The 14,377-nt window shown below is 44.0% G+C and overlaps 1 protein-coding gene across 16 annotated transcripts in view; it reads right to left on the reverse strand.

Annotated features, from left to right (window-relative positions):
- LOC143523348 (uncharacterized) overlaps positions 1-14,377 on the reverse strand; it is a 75,112-nt gene that overhangs the window by 33,674 nt on the left and 27,061 nt on the right. For 12 of the 16 annotated variants that reach the window (XM_077017741.1, XM_077017776.1, XM_077017768.1 and 9 more), the window contains 5 exons: positions 12,118-12,519; positions 9,631-10,074; positions 6,569-6,976; positions 5,831-6,238; positions 804-1,241 (listed from right to left, as the gene is read on the reverse strand). In XM_077017741.1, coding sequence (XP_076873856.1) covers positions 804-1,241; positions 5,831-6,238; positions 6,569-6,976; positions 9,631-10,074; positions 12,118-12,519 — 2,100 coding nt within the window. The remainder of the gene's footprint in view (positions 1-803; positions 1,242-5,830; positions 6,239-6,568; positions 6,977-9,630; positions 10,075-12,117; positions 12,520-14,377) is intronic. The other 4 variants (XM_077017791.1, XM_077017799.1, XM_077017809.1 and 1 more) reach the window with 4 other exon arrangements.

Raw genomic sequence — 14,377 nt, forward strand, 5'->3', positions numbered from 1 at the left:
ACATTCACTGACACATTTTGAGTGATGATGGTGCATGAGTTAACTGACTAGACAGACACAAATGTAAAAACAAAACTGCTGCCTTCAAAATAAAAGCAGTAAAGTTTAATTTCATGCAATAATTACAGTGTAATAGGTTTTAGTCACACAGTTACTTTTGACTTCTAATTTATCAGCGATCTCACGTGCGCCGGTCAGAGAGAGTCAGAGAGACGGATGTGGCAATGTCCATGTCTGCTATATATGGTACATTCCATATTCATAATCACAGCCACTGCTACTTTACTGTATTTTAAAGAATTTCAGTTAGTGTATATATTGCAAATATCTTTTTATTGGAGAGTATTTAAATAAGTGTTCCGTCTTTTACATCGTGGCATCTCCTCCCTCGCTCACGACGTGGACATATTGTAACAGAGTTCAGGCAACATGCTTAATGGAGAGTTACACTAACAAACAGCTAAGCATGCAAAATATGTATTGTACACATTTTTGTGATACAATTTACATGTCAACAAACACATCCATTGTCCTGGACAGCTGTATATTTTTGTACAGAGCTACAAGGTATAACCAACAAAGCTATATTTGTTAAAACTGTAAGAATGTGTAATCAAGATCATTGCTCAAACTCATACCAACTACAAATCAAGTTTTCATTCACACATCTAACCTTCACCGTCTGCTAGTCACTCACAGTGACACTCACAAAAACAAAGACAGTGGCCAAACTCTCAACCTTGAAGGAAAAAACCTCATCTTAACCATTACACATGTAATACGTATAAAAGCTTCTCACTCACCTGAGCTGTGAGATGTAGGGCAGACACTGAAGGAAACTCCTCACTTCACTCTCTTCATCTGACCAGCCTCTCAGCTCTACTGGTTTCTTCACTGTGTGGAGTTTCAGCACTTCTAGGAAGAGGGAGGTCTTTCTCTCTGAGAGGTCTATGTTCCAAACTGCAGGAGCTGACTGGTAAACTGGCTGTAATGCTGGAAGGACACTCCTGCCTGTTTGAGTCTCATAGTCCTTCACACGTGAGTACAGATCCAGCAGGAAATCACACTGATAATTAATCCCATCTACAGGGAAGTTTGTGTAGCTGCACACAGATGTCAGCAGCTTAGTGAAAGTCTCTCCTGTAGCTGCATCACACTCTGCTGCTGTAACAATCAGCTTCAGCAGAAACTCCACTGCAGATCTTCTCTTTACTTTACTATAAAGAACATAATACTCAAACCTGTTGGAATACAGAGTTCACAGTAAACAAAAATGAAAATAGATATAATTAGTGCAAATCAACAGACATAACAGATTAATTTGTATAGTTTGCTGTAAACAGACCATTTCCAGTACAGTAACACCACCACTAGTCTGAACGCTGGTTCATGTCTCCTCTAAAACACACAGACCTGCCTGCATGTGTTTGTGGGTAATGAGAGACGCAGCATAACAGACCAAAGAAACCTACAAGAAATTCACCACAACCATATAGAATTTCATATGATTATGACCCCTATTATATAACATGTTTCACTGTATATCCTCTTTCTCACATACTAGTAATGATGTCTCAGTGTGTGTGTGTGTGTGTGTGTGTGTGTGTGCGCGCGTGTGTGTGTGTGTGTGTGTGTGCAGCCTGGTACACTTAATCCCATTAGTGTCTTCACTTTTCTTGTTTCACTTTATTTATCTTTTAATATTTCATTATACAAACTGAAATAGCAACTTAGTGAAGCTGTGTCCTCTCCAGACAGGCTAGTCCACAGTCCTGATCTGTTTAGTGAAGCTGTGTCCTCTTCAGACAGGCTAGTCCAGAGATCTGATCTGTTTAGTGAAGCTGTGTCCTCTCCAGACAGGCTAGTCCAGAGATCTGATCTGTTTAGTGAAGCTGTGTCCTCTCCAGACAGGCTAGTCCAGAGATCTGATCTGTTTAGTGAAGCTGTGTCCTCTCCAGACAGGCTAGTCCAGAGATCTGATCTGTTTAGTGAAGCTGTGTCCTCTCCAGACAGGCTAGTCCAGAGATCTGATCTGTTTAGTGAAGCTGTGTCCTCTCCAGACAGGCTAGTCCAGAGATCTGATCTGTTTAGTGAAGCTGTGTCCTCTCCAGACAGGCTAGTCCAGAGTCCTGATCTGTTTAGTGAAGCTGTGTCCTCTCCAGACAGGCTAGTCCAGAGATCTGATCTGTTTAGTGAAGCTGGGTCCACTCCAGACTCATCTACAGTTGTGATCAAATTTATTCAACCCCCAATGCTGCGAAGGGTTTTATGGAATTCAGTGCACATTTGTAATTGTGTTCATAATGAAATCTTACAAGGACTTGTTAAAGAAGTAAATGCAACTAAGATAGCATCAATTTTTTTTGTCATAAAGTATTAAATGGCCTTTTTGTGATTTCTTCATTGACACAATTATTCAACCCCTTTACGACTACCACTCCTAAGAACAGAGGTTCATTCCAGTGTTTTCCATCAGGTATTGAAAACATCTGTGGATGTCAACGAGCAGCAATCAAGCATGATAAGCACCAATTAGGCAGATTTAAAAGGACTGTGATACTCAGCTCCTTCTAGACATCTACTGGTGTGTTTCCAAGCATGGTGAAGGCAAGAGAATGGTCCCAGAAGACAAGAGAAGAGGTTATTGCTCTTCACAAGAATGGCAATGGATATAAAAAGATTGCGAAGTTGTTAAATATTCCAAGAGACACTATCGGAAGTATCATTCGCAAGTTCAAGTTAAAGGGCACAGTGGAAACGTTACCTGGTCGTGGCAGAAAGAAGATCCTGACCGCGACTGCTGTGCGCTACCTGAAGCGTAATGTGGAGAAAAATCCCCGCGTGACTGCTAAGGAACTGAAAAAAGACCTGTCAGATGTGGGCACTGAAGTTTCAGCTCAGACAATAAGGCGCGCACTGCATAACGAAGACCTCCATGCCAGAACGCCCAGACGCACCCCCTTGCTGACTCCAAAGAACAAGAAAAGTCGACTGCAGTATGCCAAAAGTCATGTGGACAAGCCACAAAGGTTTTGGAACAGTGTACTGTGGTCAGATGAAACTAAATTAGAACTGTTTAGGCCAATGGACCAGCGCTATGTTTGGAGAAGGAAGAACCAGGCTTATGAACAAAAGAACACCTTGCCTACTGTGAAGCATGGCGGGGGGTCAATTATGCTTTGGGGCTGTTTTGCTTCTAATGGTACAGGAAAGCTTCAACGTGTGCAGGGTACCATGAATTCCCTTCAGTACCAGGAGATCTTGGAGGAAAATGTGATGGAGTCAGTCACAAACCTGCGGCTTGGGAGACGTTGGACCTTCCAACAGGACAATGATCCGAAGCACACATCCAAGTCCACTAGAGCATGGTTGAACATGAAAGGCTGGAACATTCTAGAGTGGCCATTGCAATCACCAGACTTAAATCCAATTGAGAACCTCTGGTGGGACCTAAAGAAGGCAGTTGCAGTGAGCAAGCCTAAGAATGTGACTGAACTGGAGGCTTTTGCCCATGAAGAATGGGCTAAGATACCCATAGGTCGCTGCAAGACACTTGTGTCAAGCTATGCTTCACGCTTGAAAGCTGTCATAACTGGAAAAGGATGTTGTACTAAGTACTAAAAAATAATGTCACTAGGGGGTTGAATAAAACTGATAATGATGTGAGCACAGTAAAGACATTTGTGGTTATTCCATCATAAATATTATGTTATGTTTGTCTAATTTATAAGTGCCTCTTTGATATAATTGTAAATAAGATGACTAAAATGATCAAAATCAATGTCAAACTGGCCAAAACACTTTATTTCAGTGGGGGTTGAATAAATTTGATCACAACTGTACCTTCTGCTAGCCCATTCCACTCACCCCCCCACTACTGATAACACACTTCACTACTCCACCCACCCCCCATTATTGATAGACAACTCCACTCAACCCCCCCGTCACTACTGATAGAACACTCCACCCCCCCCCCCCCCCCCCCCCTCACCTCCTTGTGAGTTCTATCCTCTATGTTCAGGATCTTCTATGAGTCTGTGGTGGTGAGTTCTATCTTCTATGTTCAGGATCTTCTATTAGTCTGACGGAAGTGTCAGAGAGGAGGACACTGTCTAAGCTGCAGGCCATTATGGAGAATGTCTCCCACCCACTCTGCAACACACTGGTGGTGAGACACAGATGCACATTAAGTGCAAGACTCATTCAACCACAATGCACCAGAGTGCCACAGGTGGTCATTTCTACCTATGTATGAAGATCATGGTGCAGTCATGGTCTGGTGGTTAGGGAACCGTTCTTGCACCCGGAGGGTTGTGGGTTTGATTCTCAGGCCCTAGGCCATGAATAAAGTACCCTTGAGCAAGGTACTTAACCCCAACTGCTCCCCTGCATAGAGCTAGAGTACCACCCCCCCCCTAGTGGTGACTAGTGTAGAACAGTAACTGGGCTGCATAATCACAGCTTCATACAGAGCCAAGACAAAAAAGTAAATACTGCTTTGTTTTGCAGCTGAATGTCCAAATTCCCCTCAATCTGTTTTGTTGAGGTTCACCTGAAGAGGGGCACATGTGCAAACACTTCCCTTTTCTCAGGACAAATTAACACTGCAAAGGCCATTCCCAAATGGGAAAACTGCCATCAGAGACGGTCTTACTGTTTCTTGCAGTGTTGTGATATCACACAGCTGGTCCTGACTGCTGCATCCCTGGATGACTGCAGCTCTGTAAAAATTCCTTAATGCCTTTGCAGTTTAATCAATTTTCAGATGCCCGTGCCGGTTCTGCATCAGTCTAGTTCTTGTATTTCTCTGCATGTTTACATTTGTAATAGTGATTCAAATTGTAATTCTTCAACACAGCTAAATGTTCTCTACAAACAAAGCACACAACTTTACAGTTTTTCTTCAGTAAATTAATATTCAGAAGTCCATTCCTTGTTAAAGACTGCATTCTGTATCAATCATTCCTTTTAAGTTAGCTGACATATAGAGCTAAGAGCTCATTTTTTAAAGCTGTCCAACACATTCACTGACACATTTTGAGTGATGGTGCATGAGTTGACTGACTAGACAGACACAAATGTCAAAACAAAACAGCTGCCATCAAAATAATAGCAGTAAAGTTTAATTTCATGCAATAATCACAGTGTAATAGGTTTTAGTCACACAGTTACTTTTGACTTCTAATTTATCAGCGATCTCAAGTGCGCCGGTCAGAGAGAGTCAGAGAGCCGGATGTGGCAATGTCCATGTCTGCTATATATGGTACATTCCATATTCATAATCACAGCCACTGCTACTTTACTGTATTTTAAAGAATTTCAGTTAGTGTATATATTGCAAATATCTTTTTATTGGAGAGTATTTAAATAATTGTTCCTTCTTTTACATCGTGGCATCTCCTCCCTCGCTCACGACGTGGACGTATCGTAACAGAGTTCAGGCAACACGCTTCATGGAGAGTTACACTAACAAACAGCTAACCATGCAAAATATGTATTGTACACATTTTTGTGATACAATTTACATGTCAACAAACACATCCATTGTCCTGGACAGCTGTATATTTTTATACAGAGCTACAAAAGACCAAATACAGGCATAACCAACAAAGCTATATTTGTTAAATCCTGTAAGAATGTGTAAGCCTGATGCTTAAACTCATACCAACTACAAATCAAAATTTCATTCACACATCTAACCTTCACCATCTGCTGATCACTCACAGTGACACTCACAAAAACAAAGACAGTGGCCAAACTCTCAAACTTGAAGGAAAAAACCTCATCTTAACCATTACACATGTAATACGTATAAAAGCTTCTCACTCACCTGAGCTGTGAGATATAGGGCAGACACTGAAGGAAACTCCTCACTTCACTCTCTTCATCTGACCAGCCTCTCAGCTCTACTGGTTTCTTCACTGTTTGGATTTTCAGCACTTCTAGGAAGAGGGGGGTCTTTCTCTCTGAGAGGTCTATGTGCCAGACTGCAGGAGCTGACTGGTAAACTGGTTGTAATGCTGGAAGGACACTCCTGCCTGTTTGAGTCTCATAGTCCTTCACACGTGAGTACAGATCCAGCAGGAAATATTCTTTATCTTCTGTATGTGACATCAGTTCCTCTATAGTTCTCTTAACAGTGTCTCTCTGATGAACAGCTGCTTGTAGACTCAGTTTCAGCAGAAATAATCTTTTTTTATTCTTATAGGATTCTGTTTGATTCTGTGGTGAAACAAAACTACAAACACAACAAATATCCCATTTATTTCTGTTCAATACATTTCAAGATGGCGTTATATACTTTACTATCCTGTATAATATTCTTCAAACATTAAAAGGCATTAAAGTTTAAAGACTGACAAACAGCAAAGATGTCATGAAAATGTCATTCATCAGAACACAGGATATAATAAACTGTGATGTTACAACAGAAACACTTTAATTACAAAGATATACAGTTCACAGAAATGTAATCAGTGTAAGAGTGAAAAATGTGCAAAGCAATAGAAGTTCTGTTAATATAAGACCTACACAACATATGTAGTATTTATAAAAACATCTCACTCACCTGAGGTGGGAGATGTAGGGCAGACACTGAAGGAAACTCCTCACTTCACTCTCTTCATCTGACCAGCCTCTCAGCTTTACTGGTTTCTTCACTGTTTGGAGTTTCAGCACTTCTAGGAAGAGGGAGGTCTTTCTCTCTGAGAGGTCTATGTGCCAGACTGCAGGAGCTGACTGGTAAACTGGCTGTAATGCTGGAAGGACACTCCTGCCTGTTTGAGTCTCATAGTCCTTCACACGTGAGCACAGATCCAGCAGGAAATCTTCTTTATCTTCTGTATGTGACATCAGTTCCTCTATAGTTCTCTTAACAGTGTATCTCTGATGAACAGCAGCTTGCAGACTCAGGTTCAGCAGGAATAATCTTTTTTTATTCTTACAGGATTCTGATCGATTATGTAGTGAAAGAAACCTACAAACACAACAATTAACCCATTTATTTCTGTTCAATATATTTCAAGATGGCTTTATAGACTTGACTATCCTGCATAATATTCTTCAAGCATTAAAAGGCATGTGTCACGTTGAGGACCCCGGCCCCTCCCCTTTGGGCGTGTGTTTACGTTGTCCACGTGCTTTGTCTGCGTCAGTGGAACTCCGTGGTAATGGCTATGTCGTGTGAATATGTGTATCACCTGTGAATCGTCTCGTAACCACGTGGGGTTAATGTGGTTTGTCTATTTAATGTGCGCTAGCGCGGTGTCCTGTGCTCGTCAATGTCTACTGTGTACACGTTGCTGTGTGTACGTATTATATGTTCTTTGTGCGCTGTCTTGCGCAATAAGTAAAAGTGACGAAACAAAGAAGGATTGTGTGTCTCGTTCTTCGCCGCAACCCCACCGTCACAGATTGACGAGCCACCGTGAGACACCCAAGATGCCAGGCTACAAAGCCAAGGGGAAGAAGGGTAAGAAGCCCGGTAAGCGGCATCAACGCCCTTCGTCCTCTCCCTCACGCCGCGATGTTCCGCCGACGCTGGCGCAGCTAAAGGCGGATCCGGAGTGCTCCTATCTGCTCTGCGCGGCTCGGGAGACTGCTATTCCCGAGCTGGCAGAGGAGTACCACCGGACAGCGGTGCGGGTGTGGCAGGAGCGACACCCCTCGTCTTCCCGGGAGCCCTCGCCCATACGAGTAAGCTTCCCCGAACTCTATGGGGAGGGGGTGATGCCTGAGGAGGAGCTTGAGGAGGACCCCTCCCCGCGACACGACACTACACCGTCGCTCGAGGAGCTGGAGGAGGACCCGGTGTGCGCCTACCAGCTGACCATGGCCCGGGGGCTAGAGAACCGGGACCCCGAGACGGCGGAGCTCTTCCGCCAGGGCGCGATCCGCATATGGAGGGAACGACACGCCCCTCCAGCCCGCGCCCTCTCGCCTCTGTGGGTGGGGTCTTGCGTCGTCGGCGCCACCCAGTCCGCCCCGGAGAGCGAGTTCAGGGCCGAAGACTCTGAGGAGGAGGAGCCGGAAGACGACGAGGAGGGCTACCCTCCCTCATTGTGCGACGCCTCCACTGTCTACTACGGAGAGGAGGGGGAGGAAGCCTGCCCCCCGTCGGTGAGTGAGGCTTCCCCCGCTGACCACGGCGAGGAAGAGGAGGAGGAGTCGGAGGAAGACGACTACCTCCCTCCGCCCGTGGGTTCCACTCCTACCGGGGTGGAGGAGCAAGAGGACTACCCTCCGTTGGGGTGCTCCACGCCCACCGCGGACTACGGTGAGACGGAGGAGGACTCCTATACGGAGGAGGAGGAGGACAGTCCGCCTTCCTCGGTGAGGTCGGTTAGGACAGTTAAGGGGAGTGCGGAGCGTCGTCCACACTCCGATCGCTCTGGCGAGAGCGCGATAGACTACTCCCGGGGTGGCAGCCCGGAGCAGTCCATGGAGTGGAGCCGGGGGACGGAGGACATGGACATTGACGGGGAGACCCCAAACGGCCCGCACGGGGCGTCTGCCAGCCGCGGTGCACCAGGCGCATACGCCAGTCGCTCTGCACCAGGCGCGTACGCCAGCCGCGGTGCACCAGGCGCGCAAGCCAGCTGCGCTGCACCAGGCGCTCAAGCCAGCCGCGCTGCACCAGGCGCGTCCGCCAGCCACGCTGCTCCCAACAGAGGCTTCGCAGCGACGCCTGGCGGAGGACCGACCACTGCGGCTCCCGATCTCTCTCCCCTCCTTGCTCTCCTCCTGGCGTGCAGCCTGGCGCCCGTTATGTGTTTGTCTGTGCCAGTGTTCGTTAGTCTTCCCGTGTGTTTGCCAAATCCCCTGTTCCCGTTTGTGCCTCTTTGTGTGAGTATGCCAGTCTGTGTGTTTGTTTCTGTCCCGTTTAATGTGTCCAGCGTCTTCTCCCCGGTCTTCCCAGGGAGGTGGTTCTAGGTGGTTCGTGACGGACGCTTCGCCGAGGGCGGTCACCTCCCAGACGCAGGACTGAGCGCGTCGGATCCACCCATCGTTGTGGGTTCGGGGCACTCTGTCCTGTTGGCACCCCGGGACGGGTAGTGCCCTTGGAGGGGGCGTCTGTCACATTGAGGACCCCGGCCCCTCCCTTTTGGGCGTGTGTCAACGTAGTCCACGTGCTTTGTCTGCGTCAGTGGATCTCCGTGGTAATGGCTATGTCGTGTGAATATGTGTATCACCTGTGAATCGTCTCGTAATCACGTGGGGTTAATGTGGTTTGTCTATTTAATGTGCGCTAGCGCGGTGTCCTGTGCTCGTCAATGTCTACTGTGTACACGTTGCTGTGTGTACGTATTATATGTTCTTTGTGCGCTGTCTTGCGCAATAAGTAAAAGTGACGAAACAAAGAAGGATTGTGTGTCTCGTTCTTCGCCGCGACCCCACCGTCACAGCATTAAAGTTTCAAGACTGACAAACAGCAAAGATGTTGTGAAAATGTCATTCATCTGAACACAGGATAGGCTATAATAAACTGTGATGTTAGAACAGACTTTTAATTATAAAGATATACAGTTCACAGAAATGTAATTAGTGTAAGAGTGAAAATGTGCAAACCAACAGAAGTTCAGTTAATATAAGAACTACAGAACATATTTAGTATAAAAGCTTCACACTCACCTGAGCTGGGAGATGTAGGGCAGACACTGAAGGAAACTCCTCACTTCAATCTCTTCATCTGACCAGCCTCTCAGCTCTACTGGTTTCTTCACTGTTTGGAGTTTCAGCACTTCTAGGAAGAGGGAGGTCTTTATCTCTGAGAGGTCTATATACCAGACTGCAGGAGCTGACTGGTAAACTGGCTGTAATGCTGGAAGGACACTCCTGCCTGTTTGAGTCTCATAGTCCTTCACACGTGAGTACAGATCCAGCAGGAAATCACAAATATGAACCTTCAAATAATTATAATCATCATCATATAAAGGGAAGGTTTTGTAGCTGCACACAGATGTCAGCAGCTTAGTGAAACTCTCTCCTGTAGCTGCATCACACTCTGCTGCTGTAACAATCAGCTTCAGCAGAAACTTCACTGCAGATCTTCCCTTTACTTCGTCATAATAAAACCTGTTGGAATACAGAGTCACACAAAATAAAATACAAAAGTAAAAATACAAAGTAATAACAGGGACACTGAAATGACATAATTTGGTCAGATAGTTGATGTCTATTACAGTGTCCACACCCTCTATAACTTATCTTTGCTTCTGTGTTGTTTTTCTCTATGTGTTTGTGGACTAGGACAGACAGAACAAAAACTCCTACAAAGTAAACACACCACATTGTCATCATGTTATACAGGTCTGAGCACTGCTCACATTCAGAACAGATGACAAAGCAGCATTTCATTAATTTACAGTCAGCAAAATCTCTCATCCAAATAACTTACAATAACAATTTAAGCCCGGTTCACACTACACGACTTTTCAGTCGTCAGGTTTTTGTGCCGTTTGCACTACACGACTGGTCGTGCTGTAATCGCGAGTCTTTCAGTTGTTGTGGCTTTCACACTACATGACTGATCGGCGACGCGGGCTCACGAAGACTCTCAGTCGCCGACTGGGCTAGATATGAAGCGGGCAAAAAGACGTGCGGTGTGGGACCATTTCTACATTGTTAATTTAGGCAAAGAAGTCAAATGTTCTCTGTGTAATGCGGTATTGAAGTACAAGAGTTCCACTAGCTCACTCAGTTATCATTTGAACACCGTGCATGCAGGGAGGACCGTACATGTCCTGCATATCACCAATGCACCTGGTCAACCTAAAATCACAGCTATACTGGGAAGGCGAGAGTTTTCGAAGCTCGCTGTGATGGAAATTTGGTGATTTCCATTTATGTCAGGTTTTCTTAGTATACATTAAACACATTAGAAGTAGGGTTTTTACATATGTGTGTTAATCATGGCACTAAAGCCATCCGCGTGACTTCAGTAGGCCTGAGATGTGTGTGTGTTCTCTGGATGACCTCGGCTAAGGTCTGATCTGATATTCTTCTGGTGTTCCTAAACTGACCTCGCTGGAGACGCCTAATCTCACCTTGGACGTAACTACGGCGACACTCAGTCTGCCACGCCATCATGAGGATGCTGAGCGTGGAGGGGGCATGCATCATATGCATCTGTCCAATCAGTGTTAATTAGGTCATGCATTGTCCAATCACAGTTAGTTAATCACATCGTGTTCACCTCATGGACACTGTGTGTATTGATGATCAAGGGTATAAAGGATGAGAGTTCGGAGTGGGGAATTAGCTCTCTGCGACAGACACCTGGTGTGTTTGTAACTGAGATCTCAGGGTTAATCCATGTTATGTTAAAATAAATCATTGTACCTTATTATCTAACCCAACTGCTTCTGAGATTGTTATTGTGTTCACCACTTAAGGGTTTCAGAATTTCTAACACACTCGCTACGAAAAAAGAAGAGTGAGCTAAAAACAAAGCTAGCTACTGCTACTGCTGTAGAAGTTACATTACCGTGACGTGCCACTACACTGATGAGAACTGGCAGCTAAAATCTGCAGTGCTGATTACGACGAACATGTTGGATAGACACACAGCTGACAAGCTCAATGATGTTGTGGAGACTTGGGCACTCTCCGGTCGCGTTACAGCATGTGTTCACTACAACGCTAGAAACATTGTCCAAGCATAGGCTCAATAATATTCTGTTTGGCTTTCTATTTAATTTCTTCTTCTTTTTTTAATGTCTAATGTTTCAAATGCAAGAACTGAGCCAGTCCTTAATTTATTCCTTTTTTTCAATGAAAGAATGTATTTTGTTATACCATAAAAATTTCCTAATGCATAATTACTTGAGCAATATATCATATAATACAATATAATTATCATGATATAATATATACTTTTTGAACAAAGTGTTTTAACTATTTAGCTGATAATTTTAAAGGCCCTATTGAAACACTGAAATTCAGGTGAAAAACGCCGCTTATCAATTAATCGAAAGTCGATCGATAAGATCAATCAACTAATGATTAATGAATTAATCGATAATTTACATCCCTACTCTACACTAAATAAAGACGACCCAACTCACAACTTTTAATGAAAAAAACTCAATATAAACATTATACCTGCTTCTTACTCACCTGAGCTGGGAGATGTAGGGCAGACACTGAAAGAAACTCCTCACTTCACTCTCTTCATCTGACCAGCCTCTCAGCTCTACTGGTTTCTTCACTGTTTGGAGTTTCAGCACTTCTAGGAAGAGGGAGGTCTTTCTTTTTGAGAGGTCTATGTTCCAGTCTGCAGGAGCTGACTGGTAAACTGGCTGTAATGCTGGAAGGACACTCCTGCCTGTTTGAGTCTCGTAGTCCTTCACATGTGAGTACAGATCCAGCAGGAAATCTTCTTTATCTTTTGTATGTGACATCAGTTCCTCTATAGTTCTCTTAACAGTGTCTCTCTGATGAACAGCTGCTTGCAGACTCAAGTTCAGCAGAAATCTTTTTTTCTTACAGGATTCTGTTTGATTATGTAGTGAAAGAAACCTACAAACACAATTAACCCATTTATTTCTGTTCAATACATATCAAGAAGGATTTACAAACTTGACTGCCCTGCATAATATTCTTCAAGTATTAAAAGGCATTAAAGTTTAAAAATTGACAAACAGCAAAGATGTCATGAAAATGTCATTTATCAGAAAACAGGATATAATGAACTGTGATGTTACAACAGAATCACTTTAATTACAAAGATATACAGTTCACAGAAATGTAATTAGTGTAAGAGTGAAAATTTGCAAACCAACAGAAGTTCAGGTAATATAAGAACTACAGAACATATGTAGTAGAGGCGTCTTCAACTAAGGATTTTCATAGTCAAATCTGATTAGTCAGATTTTAGCTTTAATCGACTAATAGTCGAATCAGGGTTTTTTAAATCTACAGCACCTTAAACGGGATCCCGTTCTCATTCAGGACTTTTTTCCACTTCAAAGTAAAAACCTAAAACACTCAGATAAATGAATAAACATGGTAGGTTGGCTTTATGAAGGAATGAATGAATGAATGTTCAACTTATATAGCGCCTTTCTAGATACTAGGGATGCACCGAAAATTCGGCCACCGAAATTTTTCGGCCGAAATGGCTTAAATTTGCATTTTCGGTTTTCGGCCGAAATACTTTCATCACCGAAACAACACAGCCGAAACAATGTGCTGTGATGACGCAAGCAAAAATCGCCACCTGCACGCGCTTATTTGGATAAAGCTAGCAAAATTTTTCCAGTGATGGCGCAGAGGCAAAGGACATTACACCAAAAATTATGGAACTCGCTGCCTTAGACGATCAGCCGTTCTCTGTCGTAGGGATTTCGTAGGCTAATAGAGCACTTTGAGCCCCGTTATGTTTTGCCGAGCCGAGTTTACCTGAGCTGTTTAATATTGTTGCAACTCACGTCACGTTTTTATGAGAGAATTTATATTTATCTTTCAGGCCAGTCAGTTATAATTTAATTTAACTCGTATAAAATACATATATTTATCCTCTCAGATAAAAACGGTCTGCAAGCGAGTTAAATTTAATTAGTGGTCGGCCATTGTCAGCTTTATCGCCGTTAACGGCCCACCACTAATTTTATTTTATAATATGCATTACTGTAATGTCAGTGCTAAATAAATATTTTCAAATCAAATTTTGTAGTTGATTTATACTTTGAAAAGCAATGCCTTGATTTTAGTGAGGTTAGCCATAAATCCAATGTTACTAATAATTGGCATAATGTATTTCGGTGTTTCGGTTTTCGGCTTTCGGCCTTGGTTTCCTCATTTTCGGTTTTCGGTTTCGGCTAAGAATTTTCATTTCGGTGCATCCCTACTAGATACCCAAGGTCGCTTTACAATTTTAATACAGCTACAACTCTTACACTACCAATCACACACTGGTGAGAAGCAGCAGCCAATTGCGCACAGCGTACTCTCTACCAGGATCCACAGCCCCCTGGGGGACTGAATGGGGTGCAGGAAGGGGAGAGAGGACAGACCCTAGTGGCAGAGCACCATCCACCACTGGGCACACAAGCACACACACACATTCATGTACAGACACTCAGACAACTGCTTTTATGAATGAATGAAAGAATGAATCTTTCAACTTGTATAGCGCCTTTCTAGATACCCAAGGTCGCTTTACAATTTACAATTTTTTAAATACAACTCTTACACAACCAATCACACATACCGGCGAGAAGCGGCAGCCAATTGCGCACAGCGTACTCTCAACTGGGATCCACAGCCCCCTGGGGGACTGAATGGGGTGCAGGAAGGGGAGAGAGGACAGACCCTAGTGACAGAGCACCATCCACCACTGGGCACACAAGCACACACACATTCATGCATACACACT

Source organism: Brachyhypopomus gauderio, chromosome 1 (assembly GCF_052324685.1).
Source record: "Brachyhypopomus gauderio isolate BG-103 chromosome 1, BGAUD_0.2, whole genome shotgun sequence".
In the NCBI taxonomy this organism is placed as follows: Eukaryota; Metazoa; Chordata; class Actinopteri; order Gymnotiformes; family Hypopomidae; genus Brachyhypopomus; species Brachyhypopomus gauderio.